The following is a 23,799-nucleotide window of genomic DNA, read 5'->3' on the forward strand; positions in this document are numbered from 1 at the left end:
TAAAATCAATGTCCACAAGTCAGTAGCCTTTGTATATGCCAATAACAGTCAAGATGAGAAGCTAATTAAGGACACAACTCCCTTCACCATAGTTTCAAAGAAAATGAAATACCTAGGAATATACCTAATGAAGGAGGTGAAGGACCTCTATAAAGAAAATTATGAAATCCTCAGAAAGGAAATAGCAGAGGATATTAACAAATGGAAGAACATACCATGCTCATGGATGGGAAGAATCAACATGTAAAAGACTGAAACTGGACCCATACCTTTCCCCACTCACAAAAATTGATTCAAGATAGATAAAGGACTTAAATTTAAGGCATGAAACAATAAAAATCCTCAAAGAAAGCATAGGAAAAACACTGGAAGATATTGGCCTGGGGAAAGACTTCATGAAGAAGATATTCGCCTGGGGAAAGACTTCATGAAGAAGACTGCCATGGCAATTGCAACAACAACAAAAATAAACAAATGGGACTTCATTAAACCGAAAAGCTTCTGTACAGCTAAGGAGCTGTACAGAACCAAAGCAAATAGACAACCTACACAATGAGAAAGGATATTTGCATATTTTGAATCAGACAAAAGCTTGATAACTAGGATCTATAGAGAACTCAAATTAATCCACATGAAAAAAGCCAACAATCCCATATATCAATGGGCAAGAGACATGAATAGAACCTTCTCTAAAGAAAACAGACGAATGGCTAATAAACATATGAAAAATGCTCATCATCCCTATCTATTAGAGAAATGCAAATCAAAACCACCCCGAGATACCATCTAACCCCAGCGAGAATGGCCCACATCACAAAATCTCAAAACTGCAGATGCTGGCGTGGATGTGGAGAGAAGGGAACACTTTTACACTGCTGGTGGCACTGCAAACTAGTACAACCTTTCTGGAAGGAAGTATGGAGAAACCTCAAAGCACTCAAGCTAGACCTCCCATTTGATCCTGCAATCCCATTACTAGGCATCTACCCAGAAGGGAAGAAATCCTTTTATCATAAGGACACTTGTACTAGACTGTTTATTACAGCTCAATTTACAATAGCCAAAATATGGAAACAGCCTAAATGCCCACCAACCCAGGAATGGATTAACAAGCTGTGGTATATGTATACCATGGAATACTATTCAGCTATTTTAAAAAATGGAGACTTTACATCCCTCTTATTAACCTGGATGGAAGTGGAAGACATTATTCTTAGTAAAGTATCACAAGAATGGAGAAGCACGAATCCTATGTACACAATTTTGATATGAGGACAATTAATGACAATTAAGGTCATGGTGGGGGTGGCGGAAGCAGAGATCAGAGAAAGAAGGAGGGAGGGGTGTGGAAAAGAAGAGCAGAGAGAGGGAAGGAGGGAGCGGGGTGGAACCTTGGTGTGTGCCACACCTTCTGGGGGCAAGACACGATTGCAAGAGGGACTTTACCTAAAAAGTGCAATCAGTGTAACCTGGCTTATTGTACCCTCAATGAATCCCCAATAATAAAAAATAAATAAATAAATATATAAAAAAGAGTGAGTCACCCCATAAGTTGATCCCAAGTAGAAATCTTCACTCCCTATTTTGTGAGCATCTCTCTCTTTTGATCCTGATGTTTTTTGACAGTGTTCTCCAGAAGTGAGAGAGGCACTCAAGGAACGTGCTCTCCCTGGTCCCAAGACGTGTGTGGAATTTTACAGTCATGAGAGCAAAATTCCCACTGGACCACAGAGATTCAGGTATTAGATCAGTACTGTTTTCATAAAAAGCCTACGTATTAGCAGTTTGCTTAGGCAAGAACTACAAAATTGAGTCCTTTGTTCAGAAAGCATTTCCCAAAGTGACAGGCCATTAGATTATATAGTGCCCAGGAAGTAGAAACTTGTGCTACAAGTTATGTCAAAGTCCCCTGCACGCCCCGACTGGGATGTACAATAAGTCTGTGTACTCGGCCGTCTGACCGCCTGGCCCCGAGCCTCCTGCCTCCTGAGAATGCACTTGCCAGACATGGCAGAGGAGGCCTGTTGCAGGTTAAGCTCTTTGGGGCTTTGTAGGGCACACTGCCTAGAGGAAAATGATCTGGGGGAAACGCCGTCAGCAGAAGGCAAGTGGGTCACTCACAAGAGGTGAAGGAGTGAATGGGATGCCTAGAGCCTGACCATCACGATCTCAAAGTTAGGGGGGGTGAGCACCAGAACTACAAAGAATTCAAGCAACTCTGCAAGAAATAACCCATTAAAAAGAGGGTGAAAGACACGAACAGGAACTTTTCAGTGGAGATATACTAGTGGCCAAGAAACTCATGAAAAACTGTTCAACATCTCTAATCATTAGGGAAATGCAAATCAAAACCACAATGAGATATCACCTAACTCCAATGACAACATCTCACATCAAAAAGCCCCAAAACAATGGGTGCTGGCGTGGATGTGGAGAGAAAAGAACTCTTATACACTGTTGGTAAGACTGCAAATTAATGCAACCTGCATGGAAAACTATAGGAGATACCTCAAAGAGCTTACCCACTGCTGGGTATATGCCCCAAAGAAAAACAGTCATTTTGCAAAAATGATATTTTATAAAAAAGGACACCTGCACTCAAATGTTTATAGCAGCACAATTCACAATCATAAAGATATGGAAACAACCCAAGTACACCAACGTTTGAATGCATTTAAAAAACGTGATATATGCGTATGGAGTACTACTCAGCCATTAAAAAGGTAGTGTCTTTTTGGAAAGATATCTAGTATTTTTTTGGAAAACCTGGAGGAAATTGGAAACCATTCTTCTAAGCAAACCATCACAAGAATGGAGAAACAAACATGTACTCAAAACCAAATTGAAACTAATAGACCAACAAATGGAGTATATATATGGAAGTAAATCCCGATGAAAATCAAGTTGGGGGAAGGGAGAGAAGGGGTATAGCACACACTGCCCGGGTGAAGGACACGCTTACGTGTATTACTTTGACTCGATCTGTACCAAACAAAGTGTGTAAACAAAACATGTGCCCCGCAAAAAGTCTGAAATTAAAAAATTTGTAAAAAGAGGGGCCCTGCAGAGTTGTTGCCCTGTACAATGAAGACACATCGTCTCCAGTTCTGAAACGAACCCTCTGCTTCCCAAACAGTGCTCGCCCCAAGGCAGCCCCCTGCATTTTATAAAGTAGTGTACTACCTGTTTATGAGACACTCCTCCCATTTCTACAGCCATGCCCCAAGCCTCTCGTGGCACCAAAGGAGCTCAGGGAATTTCACCCCAAAATACATCTCCTTGGTATATTTTGAATTACAGACCCTTACAGATCAACAGGCATTGAAAGGGGCTTTCCCTCTATCTGCATAAAACCAGACAGACCCATCAAAAACAAAAAAACAACTGACTTCCCTTCCCCTCCCTGTTATCAGTATACTGCAGGAAAAAAGATCACGAATACAAGTAGACCTGGCCCAAAAAATCATTTTAAATACAACATTGGTGTCTAAATTAATTGAAAACTGTTGTCAGAAACACCAACAACAATCTGCCCCTCTTCGCCAACCATTCATTGTCTCAGGTAGCTATGATCCTCCCTAGTAACCATTTATTGCCCCTGAACAAAATTACCTATATTCCTCATCTCCCCTTCCCCTCTAAAATGGGGGTATGTCAATTTTTGGAACCCACTGGGTAATCCCTGTGAGTCTTTCCCTGTATACAGTAAATAAATCTCTTTTTCTTTATTAATTGGCCTCAGTGTGAGTTGATCAGCAAACCTTGCAGGGTGAAGAGGAAGTTTCCCTTTACCCTTATACATACCTTAGGAAGGCTACAATCTGATTTTTGTCTCTTCCCTGGTGACTCTTCAGAAAAGGTAAGGACAAGGCTGAGGATATTAAAATCCACACCTAAGGCCTGACTCTGCCACTTACCAGACTGCATGACCATGACACATGCCCTCGGCTTCTCCCATCCTTCATTTTTCTTTCCCTGCAAACTAGGGACAGTAACACATGCTGTGTGAACAGAAGACACAATGGCTGGTACACGTGTGCCAGCCTTCGGAAAGACCTTCCAGTGGAAATCATCGTTCCCCCTCTAAGGGAGAAAGAAAGAAAAGCCGCCCAACCAGGTTTTCTCAACCGGGAGGATGAGCTGTGAGAGGGGGAAGGGGAAGCCCTCTATTTCTCAAATCACATGGGCACAGTTCAAGGTTGATCATCCCGGTTACGGTTCCTGCCTGCGTGCATGCACATGTGGGCACCTGCGTGTTTGTAAGGGTAGGAACATGTCAGGGAGGTCTTCTTTCTAGGAACTTCTTCCCCGCCCCTGCTGTGTCCACGGACATGCCCAGAGTTCCATCCACCTCTGGCTCTCATGGTCTTTCCCTCACATTCCGATCTCCTCGGCCCTGCAGCTTTTCCCACCTCCGAGTGGATGCCACTCAAGTCCTGGCTTGCAGGTTCATATTTCCACCTGCCCAGGGGAAGGAACACATTAGCTAGATGCCGGCAGAGGTCCTACCACAACAAGCAGGTGACCTTACACCCCCTCCGCCTCCTCCGCTGGCCTCTCACTGAGGGAGTCCCCGCAGAACAGCAGCCTAGGTTTCCAGGCCACACTGACGCCCCTCTCTCCTCTTGCCTTTCCTGAGACCCATCCCTGCATCCCTCACCTATTAAGCCTATCTCTGAAATGGCTCTGAAAGCAAGCACAGGCAAGATGGCATCCCACAGGTCCTGTCCAGGACACTGTCTCTGCACAGGACGTCGTGATGGGCCTCTGCAGACCCAGAGTGATCTGGAAGGCAAAACTGACCTCTATTATTTAATTTAAAAAAAGGCACAGCCCCCTCCTCACTCAGATACAATAAAACCCAATAAATCCCTGCACTAAGGCATGATCCAGGCCCCATGTCCCTCTCTTTGCCCACATGTCCACCCAGCTACTCTACCTGGCAGACTCCCATGCAGCCTTCAAAGCCCAGCTCAGATAACTACTCTGTGAAAATTCCTGATTCCCAGTAAGATGCTGCATGACTCCCATCTCCAAGACACCACAGTTTTTGCTTACCCCTCTAGTACAAGCACATCAAATACACACCCAGTCTACCTCCGGCCCGCACCCACTCCACCCAGCAGGTGTACAGAGGGCGTCTGGAGTGGGGATCAGAGCAGCCCACCCCAGACATTACTCTCCATTAAGACCACCGTGATGGTTTAAGACACAACTTCCTCAACCTCTGCTTCAAGGAATCTGGGTCAGGAGGCCAGGGGCCTGGCTGAGATTCTGTATTTCTTTTTTTGGACGGGGCTGGGTTTGAACCTGCCACCTTCAGCATATAGGACCGGTGCTCTACCCCTTTGAGCCACAGGTGCCGCCCGAGATTCTGTATTCCCAGGTGAGGCTGATCCTGATACCTGAATAGGCCAAGGACCACAGTGTGTCAGAAATTCAGCTCTAGCGTCTAAAAACAAGATTTGGAGACCTACTTCCGCCAGGCAGTGTGAATAGCCCGTCCCATCATCGAGCCTCAGAGTCACAGACCTGCCTGCTGCTGCAGGTCAAGGTCACGAGAAGGACAAATGCCAAGGCTGCCCAGGAAGGCCTCTGCACACCTGCCTGCAACTCAGCACTCTCAGGCTCCCAGCTATGGCTTAGCGCTCCATACTCACTGGTCAGCAGATCCCTGTTTCCAACCACGTGAGAACCCTGATGCACATTCCTCTGCCTTCAAAACAGGGTTTCTTTTTTTTTTTTTCCAATGAACAAATCTGTCACATCATATACATGTAAGTTACCTAAGTGGGGATTTCTGGAATGTTCTCAAATGGGACTAAACATGTGAAGATCTTGTGAGACTTGTTATCAACACCCATGTACAACACCTGTTTGATGGACCTGCTAAGGGAAGAGTCCTGTGGCTTATCAAAATACCCTCTGCTGTTCATTCATCCAACAAATCTGGGAATACCTGCCGTTTACATGTGGGGCATGTTACATTTACAATAACATGCCACAGAATTCCCCTGAGATGAGGATCCTGGCAGGCTCGGGAGTTGAGTAACCAGTCACTATCCTACAGCATGCCAAGAATAGCCCGGCAAACCAAACTGTGGGCAGGAGGCCCAAGAGCTGTGCCTCCACACAGCCCACAGGCTGAAGGCCCAGTTATTGTGAGTCTGGGTAACTGGCCCACATTCCAGAGAGCAGGCCCCAGGGCTGGCAGCCTAACTGCATTCCAGAGGCAAGGTTTCAGGGACAGTCACCTTTCCACACCTGGTGTTACCTGTGGTCTTACCTAAAAGCTGACACTGGAACACGTTCAGCTCTCAGACACTGATATAAACATTTAAAACATAGTGTGTACTCAGGTGGCTACATCTGCCCTATGTGCTCCTTACAGATCAGATTTGTCCAAATCCTAGTTGACATTTTCCCCAAACCCACAGAATAGGCAAGAACTTTCTGAATACTTTATAGTGGCCCAGCTACAAAAGAAAAGGAAAAAAGGAAAGGGGGAAGGAAGGTTAAGAGTCATTCCAAGAGACCTCTTGGGGGTATTGTTCAGTAAGTTTATTTAAAGGGCTCAGCCATTCTCCTCTCAGCAGGACCCTGGTTCCAACACCCCTTCAGTGGTTGCAGATGTGTCCCAGGACTGTCCCCCCAGCAGCAGCCCAGCCATTTGCAAATGAAGGGACAGCAGCTGGAGCTGGGAGCAGATGGCCCTCCTCATCTGAATGGTTTGGTCCCGCTGCTCTGGACTCAGCCAGTGCAGGGCTGGCCATAGCTGAGAGTCATAACCCACAGTCCTGAATGACCTGGCAGAGAGGTTTCCTAAATTGCTCTCAGGCAAGGGGGGCAGGGAGCCTCTGAGGTGGGCGGGGACCACTTCCTGCAGGTTGTGCGCCCCAGCAGGACCAGAGAAAGGCAGGCTAGAGCCGCAGGGATCACTTTTCTCTGGTGTTTTGCAGAGAAAAGAAAAACTCCCCCTGGGGATCCTGTGCGCAGGACCAAAACCCACATTAATTCAGGAAATTCCAAATTAAGACATGGGCGCCGCCATGGTTAACCTTTCTCCCCTGCCCTAAACTGCATATTTGCATAGAGGTGAAAGCTTTGAGAAAGCAAACTTTGGAGAGTCGCTACCTCTGTGCAGAGCCCCTTTGAAGAGTTGCTACCTCTGTGCTTCCAGTCTTGGGAAGCAGCATTCTGAGGGTTCTCCAAAGGGTTTGCCCAGGAGAGAGCAGAATCCCCGCCCCAGCCACCCAGCCACCCAGCCCTCCAGCCATCTCTCTGCCTCCACATTGGCCTGGCAGGCAACTCTGCCAGCTGGAGGTGGTACCAGAATAGACGATGGAGGAGCAGGCTGAAGGGACTCCCTCAAGTGCGGGCTCGCAGCTGCCAGTGACACCCTAGGTCAACCTCTTACTCCTACCTTCCAAAATGAGCTCCTCTCATTAAGGGCAGTCACCCGGCCACCTCTGTTGCACCCCATCAAGAGGGGATGGCCAGCAACAGACAGCAGGCCAGGCCTGGACAGTCACCTCAATGGACAAGGGTCAACCTCACAAGCAAAGTGGCTGCAGCATGGCCAATGCAGGTGGGTTTGCTGGAACGTTGGGATGGGGGATGGGTGCCCACCTCCTCAGGAAGCTGCTAGGCCAAAGTGCCCCCAGAATCCTTAATGAGGGTGCACACACCCTCCAGCTGGGCCTTGCCCAACCTTGTCTCAGTACAGCACACTGGACTCTCGGGGTTCTCAAATCCCTTTGAGACATAACCTGCTTTTCCTTCATAGCATCTTCACCTTGGATTAGAACAAGCCCCTCATTTTTTGTGATCATTTTGACAAAAGTCTGTCCGCCTTGCTCAACAGGACTTGGAAGTGTTTTTTGGTTACCATTCTATCCCCACAGAACCTGGCACATAGTAGGGTCTCAAAAATTACTAATGGGTGAGGAAACTCAGAAGCCACAGTGAGTATTAATCGGGAAGGCCCGTCTTGCCTATGCCAAGCTTTAAAAGTTGTCATCACACCAGGGGCAGCAAGTTTAAGAGGAAAAGTTGCCATGTCTCCTTCCGGTAAAGAATTCTACAACTTCCTTCCAAAACTAAATTCTTTGAAATACCTGCGACCACTTGGGTGTTCTTCAATCACTTTCCAAGTGACCAGTGCAAGGTTCCGCTGAGTAAACCACATCGGCTCACCTCCACATTTGGCTGGAACCAATCAGAGATCGCTTTTTTTTTTTTTTTTTAAATGCCAAATTGAACTTTGCTTGCTTTAAAAATGGACTCCCTTCCCTGGCCAAGGCTGAAAGATGAGTAGATGTTTCTGCTTCTGCATGTTCATTCTTGGAATTTTTTTTTTCCTTTTGGCTTTCCCATTTTCTGGTCCTAATCCCTGCAGGGAGCGACCTTAGAAGGGCCAGGTAGGCTTCAGTGTTTGTGGTTTCTCCATGACCACATGTTGCAGAAGTCCCAGGTACAGTGGTCTGCTCAGGAGGACCTTGATCTCCCACCCAATCACAAGTCAGAAGTGCTGGGGGGAAGCTTGACACAATATCCTAGTGGCAACCAAGGAGGTTGACATTTAGCAGGATCAAGGAGAACTGGGGACAACCTGCTCTGCTAAGGTGGCTCCTCTTGTCCTGAACCCCCACCCACTGGGACCCCTCCTTCAGAGACAGGGTTAGCTTCTTACTAATAAGTCACATACCACCAGAGGCCTTTCTAGAAGAACTGTAAAATGTAATTCTTAGAACATTTTGCCGTCCACGATTTTTCTTCAAATGCATACGTGAGAAAGAAAAAGAATCAACCAGTTACTACTGTAATAGTCAAAGGACAGATTTAGGAAAGAATGAAAAGGTTACCAGAACACCACACAAAAGGATCTCTGGCTCAGAAACCAGTGCTTCTGAAAAATCTCTCTTGCACCAATACATTCACCCAAAGGCCTGAGTCTACACTTAACTATGAGGTCTTGGAGGAATCACTTCATCTCTAAGAGGTTCAGTTATCTTGTCCATAAAATAGGAAAACCTGGGATCTGCTGGATGATTAGGATCAGGGATAATATAGGTAAGAGTCCCCTACACAGCATCCAGCATGCTCTCACTAAAGGGCAGATAGTTGTCCCCACCACCGTCCTCCATGGTCATCATCATTATCTCCAGGAATGGGCTAAAGGAACAAGAGCTCATCCACACTGGCCTCCCAGCCCGTCCCACCAAATAACCCCAACAGGGGTATAACCTGCAAATGCTGGCTCAGCTCCTCCCTCTTCGGTACTGTGGGTCCCATCCCAACTTTCTCCAGCTCCTTCCATGCAGACTAGATGACCAGGGGAAGTCACCACAGGCCAACTTGGGAAGAATGATCCTAACATGCGATGGAGCCCTCCTCACCAGCCTGAACCTAAGCAGAACAGATTACACCCTACCCTGCTCCAGTCAATCATAACCCTTCCCAGCCCTCCTCACAGGGCCTAAAGATAGCCCTTTGGAAACCTCAAACAGCAAACTCTACACTCTGGGAGGCCAAGGTGGATGGATTGTCTAAACTCACAGACTGAGCCAGAGCAAGACCTCATCTCTAAAAATAGCCGGGTGTTGTGGCAGGCGCCTGTAGTTGCAGCTATTTGGGAGGCTGAGGCAAGAGAATCACTTGAATCCAAGAGTTTGAGGTTGCTGTGAGCTATGACACCACAGAACTCTACTGAGAGTGACAAAGTAAGACTCTGTCTCAAAAAAACAGAACTCTTTTGCCAAAATACATTGTTCCTCATGAAATATGTGTCCTACTGTTATTACACAGCTGCAACTGACAATGTTGACCCTGAACCATCTGGACCACAAGCAGCAAGACTATCCCATTCCTAGAATCCAGGGCACTTGAAAAAGCTCCATAATAAAAAGCATTTGGCAAATCTAGAGCCTGGAGCTAGTTTTCTATTTTAATTAGTGTAAATGCCTCTCAACAGAAGATTTATCATTGTCCATTGTAGGGTAAACATCTTATCAGCCCAGGAAATATTAGTTTTAAATTTACTTTGACAAAGAAGTGGGATAGAAAAGAAAATAGCCTTTACTGAGAACCTACCTACCTGGGTCCTGGAGTAGGAGTTTTACATTCCATTTGCATTTAATCTGTACATTCACCCTTCAAGATAGATACTATCTTTGAGGCTCAGAGGGGTTATCTACCTATTCTAAGGTTACAGCGCCAGTAGATAGCAGAGATTCAAACCTAGCTCCCAAGGTCAAGTTCTCTCTGGTAGTTTATGTCTCCAAAAAACACATCTTATGCCATTCAAAACCTTTCTACTTATTTCTATTTTTAAAAAGTCAGATGCAGAATTCAAATTAATTGCATAGAAGATTCTTAGTCTTGGCTCAGTGCCTGTGGCTCAAGCAGCTAAGGCACCAGCCACATGCACCAGAGCAGGCGGGTTGGAATCCAGCCCGGGCCCGCAAAACAACAATGACAACTACAACCAAAAAAAAAGCTGGGCGTTATGGTGGGCACCTGTGTTCTCAGCTACTTGGGAGGCTGAGACAAGAGAATCGCTTAAGTCCAGGAGTTGAAGGTTGCTGTGAGCTGTGATGGCACAGCACTCTACTCAGGGCGACTGCTTGAGGCTCTGTCTCAAAAAAAAAAAAAAAAAAAGATTCTTAGTCTTAAAGATTTGAGTGCACCAGGAGTGGTGGTTCACGCCTATAATCCTACCACTCTGGGAGGCAGAGCTCTGAAGTTCAAGACAAGCCTGAGCAAGACTGAGACCCCATCTCTACTAAAAAGAGAAAAAAAGCCAGGGGCTGTGTCGGGTGCCTGTCGTTCCAGCTACTGGAGAGGCTGAGGCAGAAGGGTCACTTGAGCCCAAGAGGTTGAGGTTACTATGAGCTATGATGACGCCTCAGCACTCCATCCAGGGACTGTCTCAAAAAATAACAATAACAAAAAAAAATAACAATAACAAAAAAAAAAGAGTTGAGTGGTTTTAAATGTGAAACATTTATAACACCTAGGTTATGTACTCAACTGTGCCTACTGCAACCAGCTAAGATAGCAACATGTCTTGGGTGGAAATCCAGAGGCTTAGCAGGACAAGAAGGCTCCTTAAGGCAACCACACATCTATGGGGCAACTCCCTGGTCAAATGACAATCCGAACTTTGAGGGGCTCAGAGTTTAAACCCTAAACTCAACCACTGCAATGATGCTGACATTTTATTTTATAGCACATCCCATTCTACACATAATCATAATTGGCTTTTGCAATCTCTGGGTATTTTTTAAACATTACAAATGGTCACGTACGGAACACTTAAGACCAAACAGTCATGTGTAAAAATAGGTCACATATAGTAATATAGAAGCTCTAGGAATAGAAAATAATCATGACAATTTATACAGTTAATTAATGTTAGAGTTCATCGAGAAAAGGGGCTACATAAATTAGACAAATAAATATTTCCCTTGTTCGTATTCCTGAATCTATCAACATTTCCTTATAGCTATTTTTAAACTTCTCATAAAACATGTTCACCACAACCTGAAATTCTATCTGTGTGCATTCCATTCAGAAAGGACCTGGAATTTACCATTCTTTAGTTGGACAAGGGGTTAAAATAAAGTCTGTCCCACAGCTTAGTTCTCTGACTCAGTACTGTAAAAAGAAATCAGAAATTTTTAATATTTGCATGATCTGGCAAAAACCCACAATGGGGCAGAATTGCTTATAGTATTCCAAAATCAAATCAATAACATCTTAAAACTCCTCCACAGTGCAAGTTCCCCAAACCAAAATTACTGAAAACCAAAAGCTTGCCTATTTTATTCTTCAGGTATAACCATGGCTTATAAATGATGATTAAATATCCTTTTGAATGAATATATAAATGGTAAAAATTTGAAGTTATATAACTAGAAGCCACTGAAACTTATGGCCACCATTTACCACTGATGGAGCTAACATTTTAGACTTTATATGTGCTGCACTCCCAAAAAGAAGTGGTAACCAATCAGCATAAGGTGTTAATTTCAGAATCAGATAGAGTCTAAGAATCTATCACAGTGACTTGTCAGGCCACTTGTTCAACCTGACCTCTCCTTAAAAGAACATGGCCCCAGGCCCCCTTCCAAACCCACTCATATTCCTTACTCCAACCTCACATCCCCTCACCCACAGCTATGAGCTGGCTGGGTCCCTTCATGCCCACTTGGCTGAGCAGGAGGAGTGGCCAGTTTGCAGAGAATTAGACACCCAAAAGGCCTGCTAAGATTTCTCATCAAGATAAACATTTTCCCAAAAACGGAACTTGAGTAATACACAGCTTTGAAAACTCAGGTTCGAGAGCGTAAGAGCTACAAGTAAAAGCTGAGTTATTAGGGGTTTCTCTGTTTCTTCCTTCTTTTTTTTCCACCCCCCAGACAGAGTCTCATTCTGTTGCCCAAGGCTAAAGTGCTGTGGCGTCAGCCTAGCTCACAGCAACCTCAAACTGCTGGGCTCAAGTGATCCTCCTGGCTCAGTCTCCCTGGTAGCTGGGACTACAGGCACCTGCCATCATGCCCTGCTAATTTTTCTATTTTTAGTAAAGACTGGGTCTCACTCCTACTCAGGCTGGTCTCAAACTCCTGAGCTCAAGCAATCCACACACCTCAGCCTCCCGGAGTGCTGGGATTACAGGCGTGAGCCACCATGCCCGGCCAATTTTTCCCTCCTGACAGTTATCTTGGACATGAACATACTGACACATATGTGCCCAGAACCCGCCCCACTGGGTAGTGCCTAACTTTCAGCCCTTACATTAGCCTCACTGTGCAGCCACATACAGCCTTGGACACCATCACTGTCACTTAAAAGAAACAACACTAAGCGGACAGGTGAGGGAGGAAGATGGTGTGGTATAGTTAGCACACCAAGCACTTTGATGTGAGGAAAGCTGAAAAAGTAGAACCATCTCTATCTCTAAATAGAGAACATAGCAAACAGATACAAAGAATGCAAAATCTAAGGCTAGAATCATCCCTTAGGGGAAAAAATTTTCAGAAGACCATGGACATTTGCACAGCCACATAAAACCCACTGGCTCAGAACTATTGGTGGAAAAGCCTGATGAACTTCCAAAAAATAATTTTTGAACTGCCTACCAAGACAAATGACCCTACTAAGAATCAAAGCATTACGGTAGCACACCAGCTGTATTTCTTACCTAGTTTAACAGAATTGTTAAACTCCCTCATTTTCCTTTAAAGACTAAAATTATTAGCTTAAATAGAAATGTGAAAGTAAGCTAATAGTCCTGGCTAAATAAACACCTAAACAAACAATAGTCTGCAAGCTGAAGGTCTAGGGGATACATTTTATAGAGAATGTGAACATTGAACACTACCCCAGTTATTTTATAACTACGTTATTATTCATAAGTCTGGTATTAGAAACATCTCATACCAGATTATTCCGGGTATTTAAGTTCTCAAACTCAACTGAATTGGTAAGACTTGAAAAGAACAAGTCTTCAGTTATGGCCTGGTGGGAGCTTTTTGCATAATAGGTGTTCAGTCTTTTTTAACAAGTTAAAATAAGCAGGGAACACACTCATATCCACACACTCACACCCCCCAGAGCCAGTATAGAAATGATACAAATTCTCAGGGCCTGCCACATTTCTGCTCTAGAAGTAATATTAAACACAGCTCTTTGTCTCCGAATTGTGAAATACTTTATATACTAATAAAGAATGTGTACTTCATTGTGTATTTAACTGCAAACCCTGCATTTGGCTTAATTGACCAAGAATAAGTCCTTGTTCCTCAGCTAACTATCAAGTTACAGTCAACTCTTAAATATTAACACTCATATTAAGGAACAAAGACGCAGATAATACAAAACAGAAGATTATTTTAAATCATTCACTCTTGGTATGCGGATATATTCTTTTTTCTTTTCTTTTAACTTGCAATTAAATGCATATGGCTGATATTACGGCATTTACAATACTTCTAACAAAGGACTTGAACCAGACTGGAGAATCTGACTTAGCAAGGTCTCCCTGTGGACCCCGTCCTCAACCTCTCTACTACTGAACTCTGGAGCAGCTCTTCCTGGTTCAGGACAGCGTCAGCATCACCTCTGGGAAGACTGGTTTTTAAAAAATTGGTTTGTTTGTTTTAAACCATCCAAACTACTTTTTTCCCAGGTTGCTGCTTTTTAGAATCACATTTTGTGGAGGGTGGGAAAGTAATTAAGGGTTTGGGGTTGGAAAAACCCTTTTATTTTAGCTCCCACTGGGTTGGTGTAAACAAAAATGCAGTTAATGTCAACAATGACTTAATTAACCAGAGTAGGTGACAATGTCAGAAAGAGCTTGAAAGTAAGAGTTACTCAGGGTAATCAAGCTTGGCTATACTTTAAATATTTAGAATATTAACCAACAGAAGAGCCAGTGGCATTGAGATCTGCCCTCCTGTGAGTCTAACTGTGTTTCTAACCCTTCTGTTGGCCCCCTAGCATAATGAATAACCAGCTGGAAATAATCATTTTTAATATGAAAAATTAAAAACTAAAATCTCCCAGAGATTGTTTTCGTAAGTCAATTGAGTAGACCCAAACCTGCTTTTACCATTTCAGAAAGTGCCCACAGAACAAACGACGGGCCGTGCTGTGTGACAGGGTATTGTACAAAGCTGACAACACTGGACACAACCTTCCCCAGAAAAGGCCAAGGGGAAGGATCCTCTCGTGTTAGGCCCAGACTCCTTCCTAGAACTTCTCAGTCACATTTTTTCCCATCCAATAGAAATTATCTAAACTTAGTTCCAAATAAGCAAACCAAAAAGACTTCCAAGATAACGTCTTATACAACAGAAAGTCAAGGGTGAACTTACTATTAACCAAAGCTATAGTTCTATTAACCGTGGAGGACGGACAGATGTGGACACCCACACACGTACACTCCAGTTCTCCACCATGGACCTAAACCTCAACCCACTTCCAGTTGTTAAAAACTCCTATCTCCTCTGTAGTTCAATTCCTTCCTAATCACCTCTGACACCAAAGCAAAACTCCTGCAATGGAGGAACTGGTCTTAGCGCTCAACTCAGTTGCCAACATCAGACTCACAGATGCGAGAAGTGCGGACCCCACAGAGAGCAAACACAGCTGCTTTCTCCTCAACAGTATCCAAAAGCCTACATGTTTCTTGACACTGCGTAACTGGCAGAGCCAGCCAGCCGGCAGGACTGGGAAAACCCATGTCCCCAGCTCCCTGGAGACAATGATGACAATACCATGCACCAGGTGCAGATTACATAACCAGGCTCTGTGCTAATTGCTCTTTATATCCAGGTCAAATTCAAATCTCCTGACAACCTTTGTAGGGGTGTCCAACCTTTTTTTTCCTCTGCCACACACTGCAAGAACAAGAGTTGTCTTGGGCTACATAGTAAATACACAAATACTAAAGTTAGCTGATTAGCCAAAAAAAAAGATCCATACATATCTTTTGTGATATCCAACACCACAGATAAGCAAAAGAAATCATTGCGAAGTCAGCATGTGGTCTGTGGGTGGTCAGACACCCCTGCTTTAGAGGTAGGGAGTCAGAAGGCTTCTGAAAACATTAATAGTATTTGAATATTAATGAGGGAACTCTAAAGATCATCTTATCAAATCCTCAGATGACAGAAAAGGAAACTGAGGTCCAGGGCCTTTCATGCTTTTCCTAAGCCTTCTCTTCGTGGGATTTTGCACCTTTCTTAAACCACTGCAGTTTTTTTGAATGTCTCACAGTTATGGATACAAACCTCATGGAAACTATGAACATAGAAAAACACCCAAAAGGACCTTCACAAAACAGGCCTTATAATTTCAGGGACTTCATGAACTTCTTCCCTGATCCCTACACACTACCACAGACCCCAGGTTGGGAAGACCTGTTGTCAACAATACTCGCACTGTTGGGTATAAATTCTTCCGCAGAGACCCGTCTGGGGGGCTTCGTCCCTCTCACTGTTCTCCCTTCTCTGCTTCACCCGTGTCCCCCCTGCATATACACACACATTTTAAACTCCCTTCAGTAATTAACTATGATAACAGAAATTCTCCAGGATGTTTCATGCTGAAATAAACTCACAACAATGCTGCCCTGAAAATCCAAATGAAAAATGACAGTTTTTTCCCAACCAGGGCCATTCTTAAAGCCCTACAATGTAGGAAATCCCAGCTCAGCTTCCTCAGTTTGTGCTGAGCTGTGTACTCAAGGGAAACCGAGCAATTAGGGAAACATCCATTTTAATTATTAGCAAAATTAAAGAAGTACAGGCATGACTTTCAGAAATTGGAAACTTTTTCCCTCTCACAGAAAGAAAGCCCTTTAAAAATGCATCCCCACTGCAAATTACATTCATCCTGACATCCCAGCACAAGTCACAAAGAGGCAGTTCCATAATCAGAAGCAGGAGCAGGTACAAGCCTCGGACACAAACTCCTAACAGAGTCTCTTCCCAGTGACCTAGACATGCTAGAGGTCAATGTCACTGCACCTGTTAATTATAAAGCCACCATGCCTCGGTGTAACAAAAAGTTCCCCAGTCTCACAAGATTGCTTTCGGTGACAAGTGCTTTGGTCCTTATCCCTTAATGACAGCGGTAGCAGCATGCACAGGGTCTTCCTGGGGAGACCACACCTCTCAGAACTCTGGCTCAGAGGGAACAAAATCCCGCAACCCTCCTCCCTGCATCCCCCTGGCAGGCCTAAGGAGGCTGGGCTTTCTGTGCCCTCCCAGGCCCCCCTCTGGATAAATGTGCTGCTCACGCACTCCACCCACAGGATGTGTTCCCAAGGCAGCTCAGCTGACCAGACGGCAGCGTTCAGGACAACAGCAGGCTCCCAAAGCCCGGCAGGCACCCAAAGCCAGGCAGGCACCAGGTGGGCTCCCAGCAAACAGGTTCATTAAGTGGCGATGAGTGCTGGGATCTGCCGTTTTATTCTCGGATTACCACTCAAAAAATAACTCAGCTACCAATATTCCCTACTGATGACAGATCTCAATGCAGCACCAAGTAGAGGCTTGGCTAGCGTGGTCTCCAGAGGACCTGGGAGACAGGCTCCAAATCTGCCCAGCTGAATAAGGCAGCCTCATATAGAGTCCTCACAACGGCCTTATACTTTTAAAATGACATTTCCAAAGCTGAAATGCCCATGTGTGCCTTGTGAGATGTACACGTTCTCAGAAATGAGAGACCCCAGTCTATTCACTTTCAAGTTTACCTAAAATAGAATCTGCTGCTCTATAATGCATTGTTTAAGTATTATATATTACAATGGCTAAAAAATAATCTACTCTGTCAAGCCCCTCTCTGTGCTGAACTTCACAGCCCTCTTTTCTCCTTAAACAATGAAAATAAGACGTCAGCAGTTCAGATGTTGGCAATTTCCTTTAGTGGCTCTTTTTGTCAGAAAATAGCAATTCTTCATGTTGCAGGCAAGAATCTCCCTCCAGTAAGATGCGACTGCAGGAGACTGCAGATGGCATTCACCCTGCATCCTCCCACCGCTTGTCCCTTTCATAGCTCTCCTGGGCATTGCATAAAGGTGAACAACCACTGCCTCCCTCACCCAGCACAGACAGACACAGCAGGAGACCGCCAAACTACACCATTCTGCCTGCAGCACTGTGGCTAAGACCTTCTCTCATAATCTCTGCGGGGGGTGGGGGGCAGAGACCACTCTCCCCTGCTTCTATGCATTTATAACACAGGGGCAGCTGATTCTAAACCAGGCTTTTAACACACATGCCACTCCCCCCAGTCAAATCCCAAAACAAACTTGGTACCTTGGAAGTAAAATTAAATAACTTACCTTCCGGCTCTAATGTGGTATCCTCAACTAAATTGAATGAGGGCCGGGCCAGGGACAAGGTTGCCATGGTGACCACGACCAGGCAGATGAAGTGCCCCCAGCTGACCATGGTTACAATGCCAATCCCCGGTCCTCTTCCATATCTCCATGTGGACGTTAATCCCATCTGCACACTTCCTCGTGGAGCATGGGCTGCCAGCACTGCCTCCAGCCTGCGGTGGGCTCGGGAACCGAAGTGTTGCTGCTGCTGTGGCTGTTGCTGCTGCTGTCACAGAAGGAGAGAGATTCGGCGAGTCAGTGGAACGTCCCCAATTCACTGAAACCCAAGAGCGATAAAAACCATTTTCAGCCTCTCAAATGTGTGCAGAGAGTTCGTTTTCATTATCTGCAAAAGCCTTCCATCCTCACTCAGAGTCCCAGGTGTTTCCACCAGCCAGGTCCACAGAACCGCTAAGCTAATCTTTTAAAAAGCATACTTGGAAGAAAAGGACATAAAACAGTAGCTGCAGGACCCCAACAGATACCCGTGGCCACTTCAGTCAAGCAAAGTGTGCTCTCTTCCACCACCCTCTATCGCCTCTGCCGCCCTCAAAAAGCAGAAGCAACGTGACCTTAGTTTCAAGGGCAACTACAAAAGCAAGTTAAAAATGCTGGGGTTGGCATAACCAACCTCGTTCATGACTCTTGGTCCAACGGGGCTTTAGAAAGCTAAACTGTGGAGGCCTCTGTCTGCTCATGGACCCGTATTTACGCCGGGCCGGAGCTCAGCGGTATGTTTCCCCTTCATGGTAGTTCTCAGGAAGCAGCAAGGAGACCCGGCAAAATCAAAAGAATCCCAGGAAGGCTACAAAAAATTCCCACCAGTTTACACTTGTCAGGATTCATTTTCGAATGCAGAAGCGTATTTCAGCGTTTCACAGGCAGCCACTTAGGAAGAAAGAGCAGAGCTGCAATACATTCAAAGCAGCTGAACCAAAAAGGGATTGGAAGCCTGAATTCCCTTCCACTGTGACTAAGTGGCAGGCCAGGCCTACGCAATGTCTTCCATCTCTGCAGAGAGGGTTAAGAAGCAGAGCAGATGCCAATTTTGATGAATAATGCAGGAGTTTATTAACAACGATGATGATATGTAAATTGTTGTCATGGTATGCCATCGGACCAGTAACCATGAGCGCATCGACCTACTGGCTGAAATCTCAGCGTACAAGTTACAACGGGGCACGCAACTTACTCTTCCGTTCTCTCATCCGAATTTTCCAAAAAAGCTTAAAATACTCCAGACAACTTTAAATCCATTCCGTAACCTCCATGACTAAGTGTAAAAATTCAAAATGCACAAACTTCAGAGGATTGGGGGTAGAGAGACCTTTAATACAAAAACTCTCTAAATCCCGCGATTTTTGTTTACCGTCTCGATGTTTCATATTATGACATAGGATTTCAACACTGCTGGAGCCTCCCCAAAGCTCCATGATAAAAATTGCTCCTTTTAGTCTTGGCTGGGGATTAAAATGGGTGAGGGCAAAAAAGATGCAACACCATTTCCAAAGGAGGAAAACCTCTGCTCCAAAGAAAACACAGGTGAGGATGGGTATTTTTCACAACAAAAACAAGAAAAGTATATGTAGATACTTCCAGGCTGTTGAAGGATTTTTACCCCTAACTTTTCTTTCCTCTTAAAATCAAGAACTTCAAAACAATTCCAAATCTATTTCTACACATACGTGGGAGGAAAGTACACAAACATTCTCACTGATTTACTAAGTATTTCCAGAATGCAGGGGAATTTTCTACCTCTAAGAGGACTTCTAAAACAACCTGGAGTCCTGAGGGAGGTTCCGCCCCAGGCTGTTTCACCAGCTACCTGGCCCACCCATCCCTGCCCAGAGGAGCCTCCTTAGCTTTAGGTGGAGGAAAGTGGACAGTGCCCTCGTGTGAATCTCAAGCCATCAGTCCTTCTGACAGCTTACTAGAAACTCTCAGTCCACCACTTCCAGGTCCAAGGCCCAAGGCAGCCCCCTCCCCAAATCTCTGGAAGGCGGAGACCTAAGGCGACAGGTCTGCACAGTTCCTTACCGGAGTGGCCTCCTAAGCAGGATAATTAGGTCCTGAGACTCCGTGTTGGGAACACAGGCCGGGCATGCTGCTGGCGGCCACAATCCCAGCTTCCTGCCTTCAATACCATAATCCTCCCTGGAGTCTGAGCCCCCAGTGAAAGCCCCAGCGTGTTTATTTTTCCCCTTGAAAGGGAACTCTCTTCTCAGCCTGCGCGCGGGAGGAGTCGTCACCCTCCCTCTGATGGATGGCTCCTCGCGGCCCTCCCCCACCCCACCCCGTCCGTTTTCACCGGGGCACAAACCTGCCCCTACAGACAGGCAAAGTGACAAGCGGGAAGAACCTGGTGAGGGAGAACCTCCCCGGGCCAGGCCTACGGAGGGCTCTGCAGTTTACCAAAACACTCCCAAAGCCCCCACCCTCCAAGAAGGCCCTGCCAAGGCGGTGCCCGGCGAGTCCCGCTTCCACCTAAGGGGAGATCGGTCTGCGGCCCGCTCACCCACGCTGAGCATTTGGCCGTTTGCTCCCGGGTAGATTTCACATCGGGAAAGTCAACATTGGCAGGCCAAGGGGGGGGCTCCCTGACTCTCCCCAGCGCTAAGCAGGGCTGTGAGCTGTCACGGAGGGGAGGGGCGAATCTGGGGGGCAAATTCTTCAACAAATTTTAATCTCAAGAAACACAAGCTGACCCAGGTCCACAGTCCGCGCACAGCCAAGGGCACTGGCCAGCGGCTCGGGGGCGCTCCGCAGCACCACCCCATCTCAGGACAGCACTTCTTTCATGTGCTTGTCTGGAATATCCCGTTTTCTCCCCCTTTTTGGGGCGCTAAAGAGCTCAGAAAAATCTGCATTTTAATTGACATTCCAGGGAGAGAGAGGGGGGCGCCTGATTGCTTTTCTATTCAAACTAAACAGGCTTTTCAGATGAAAATGAGTCGAGGCCGGTGGAAGATTTATAGGGATTTGGGTCCAGGGGGACAATGGAGTTTTAAATGTTGATAGCGTTTCACACCAAACACATAATGGGTACCCAGAGTTTGAAAGCAGGTTTGCCTTTAAGGGTAGATTTTATTGAATTGGGAGAGAAGAAGGAAGGTCTGGAGAATAGTTTGCGAGGGCGGGCAGCGAGGAGAGCGGCAGAGGCTGGTGGCCCCGGGCCGGCCTCCTGCGCCCGGCCAGGGTCGGAGCCCGCGCCACGCAGGGCCCTCGCCGATTCCCCTGCGCGGCCCCACCGCTGAGCGAATGAGCGCCCAAGTTAGAACTCGCCTGCGCTCCGAGCGGCCGCAGCAGAGCAGGCAGACCAGCTAGGAAAAGTCGGTCCAGTTCGCCCCCTAGCCCCAGGAGCGCTGCGCTCCCTCCAGCGCCGACGGCAGCTGCGGGCACCGGCGCCCGGCACCGAAATTCGGGAACCCGGGCCGCCGCCTCCTCCCGAAAACTGCGGTGCCCAGCTTCGCCACTCCTACAGGAATGTCACCGGCCCCGCCCTAGAAGTTCCCTCCCATTTAGGGTCCATCGCGGGGCCAGGATAGAACCGGGCAGGAGCTCCTCAGGTTCGGAGATGAGGTACCCCAAAAATGCCCCTCGGCGGCCTGACCTGTGGGGCTGTGCCACCGGCAGACAGACCCCTAGTTCGTCCGCTCTACGGTCAGAGGAACGTGCCCAGCCGGCGGGACTGCGCCTGCCGGAGTTTGACAAGGAGGGGGGGTGTCCGCGCCAGAGGCAGATGTCAGCATGTGGAAGGGGGTGGTAGCGGCAGAAATTCCCAAACACCAGCCGTCAGGACGCACCCACCTCCCGCATCACCTATGCAGCCTAAGAGGGAGGACAGGGAGCACCCTGCACCATGCCAGTTCTCCCGCGCCCTCTGCCTGGGGACAGTAAACGCAGCATCCCGGGCTCCCACTTTCCCGGCTGACGATGCTCCCCGATAGGTCCCGCAAGGCGATTACCTTGAATGGCAACGCTCCTCCGCGATCTATGCTGTCCTGCGCCCGGCGTGGGTCTGGATGGAGAAAGCGACGAGCTCCGGGGGCCAACGCTAAAAACAGGGGTCTTTGGGTCGTCGCCGGTGCAAAGGCTCCGCGGCTTCACGAGAGCCCCAGGCTGCGCAAGAGCGCGGGCATGACGCCGGCGGGCTGCCCTCGGATTTGGGGAGCGAGAGGAAGAAAGGACTCAGGCTTGGCGTTTCCTCCACCAAACTTTGCTGGCAAGTTGCGAACGCTCAGAGAGCGCAGGAGAGCTGCGGCCTCCGCGCCCCCGGGGCCCGCGGCCGGCCCCCGCCAGCCCGGAGAGGAGTCGCCGCGCCGGGCCAGGTAGCCGCATGCAGCCCCGCGGCGCCCGAGCTTTGTGGCGGCCGCGCGCGCTCGCTCGCTCGCCCGCTCCGCACCCGCCGCCCGCCCGCTCGGCTCTCCGCGGCGCCCTCCGCCGCCGCCGCCCGAGCCGCCGCCTCCGCCTCCTCCTCGCGGTGGGTCACGCCCCCGCTGAAACCCGAGCCGTTTCCTGGACGGCGGCGCCCGCTCTGCCAATCAGCGCCGCGCGCCCGGCCCGAGCCCCGCGCGGCTCCCAACGCCCCAGAGCAGCCCGGGAACACCGGCCGAGAAGGAGAGAGCCCGGCCGGCGTCCGGAGGGATGATGCCACGATATCCCCCGAATAAGGCCTGATGCTGCGCCCCGCGCCACCTCCTCCTGCCTTCCCTCCCTGGCGAGCCGGGCTGGCCTTTGCAGAGAGGCTGCGTCACGTTGTTTTCTGTCGAGTTAGAAAACAAATGACACAACGCTCTACTTCTACTCTCCCCTTAAAAAGACTTTAAAATGCGTCTACATGGTACTACGGGGGGAAATTTAATGCAACTGACACAGAGAAGAAGCAATTTGGGAACATTATTCTGCCCTTCTAAATAGAAATTAGAGGGGGAAGAAAACGAATTATTTATGGAGGCCCTACTATGGGCAAGGCACACTAAATACGTGATTCTATTTAATCCGCACAACCCCCCTGCAAAGTAATATTCTCAGTTTCTGATTTTAAAACCTTAGAATCAGAGGGGTTAAGTAATTTGCCCATAGTCACACAGCTGGCTACTGGCAGAGCCTGACTCTCATTGTGGTTCTTAGGAAAAAGTCATAACCTGCAACAAAAGAAATGTGGATTAAGAAAAAGAAATTCAGAAGTCTAAAGACTGAGCCCTCCCATAAATAGCTGTATGACCTGGAGCAAAACAATTTCTCTCTGAATCTTAGATTCAAGATCTTAGGTGCAAAATCTAATTCTTCAACTGAACACCAAGCTGGAACTGGTTAAAGTTCATATTTTCCTTTTATCTTTTCACTAGGCTGTGTCTTCAGGATAATTTATTTTTAAATATACTTTTCTCCCTCATTCATCCATCTCCTGATCAGTCATGCTTAATTTCAGGACCATAGAGATAAAAACCTTAATTATTTTTCTTCTGAAAAGGTTACAAACCCAGAAGAGCTTTAGAATCCTTTCGCGGCCTGAAGATAGATGGAGCAGAGAGAAAAAAATGACCTGGAAAATCGACTTTTCCTGCATTTAGAAATGCAATTGCACCTGGGTCACTAACATTGCACACTTCATAACATTTACCAAAATATTTTTTCAGGGTGCCACATGATTAAAAAATCACTTTTATTCACAACATGGCATAGAAATTTTACATGCAAATTACTTAAAAGCCAAAAGTATCAAATTTGCTTAAATGTCACAAGCAAACAGCTATGAGATTATAGTTTTGGAAATTTGAGCACCAAAATAATAGTCTGATTCTCCAGCAAAATTATCCATCTAGCAGGGTCCTCAAACTACGGCCCACGGGCACATGAGGCGGTGGGATTGCATTTGTTCCTGTTTTGTTTTTTTACTTCAAAAT

At 46.9% G+C, this 23,799-nt stretch overlaps 1 protein-coding gene across 8 annotated transcripts in view; it reads right to left on the reverse strand.

Annotated features, from left to right (window-relative positions):
* FGFR2 (fibroblast growth factor receptor 2) overlaps positions 1 to 22,234 on the reverse strand; it is a 118,087-nt gene extending 95,853 nt beyond the window's left edge. For 5 of the 8 annotated variants that reach the window (XM_053583952.1, XM_053583948.1, XM_053583947.1 and 2 more), the window contains exons 1-2: positions 21,859 to 22,234; positions 17,855 to 18,119 (exon numbers count right to left, since the gene is read on the reverse strand). In XM_053583952.1, the coding sequence (XP_053439927.1) occupies positions 17,855 to 18,020 (166 nt within the window). In that variant the 5' untranslated portion in view covers positions 18,021 to 18,119; positions 21,859 to 22,234. Of the gene's footprint in view, positions 1 to 17,854; positions 18,136 to 21,858 lie in introns of those variants that run through there. The other 3 variants (XM_053583951.1, XM_053583950.1, XM_053583953.1) reach the window with 2 other exon arrangements.
* Positions 22,235 to 23,799: the final 1,565 nt, after the last annotated feature.

The sequence above is a fragment of the Nycticebus coucang genome, chromosome 3 (assembly GCF_027406575.1).
Source record: "Nycticebus coucang isolate mNycCou1 chromosome 3, mNycCou1.pri, whole genome shotgun sequence".
Classification (NCBI taxonomy): Eukaryota; Metazoa; Chordata; class Mammalia; order Primates; family Lorisidae; genus Nycticebus; species Nycticebus coucang.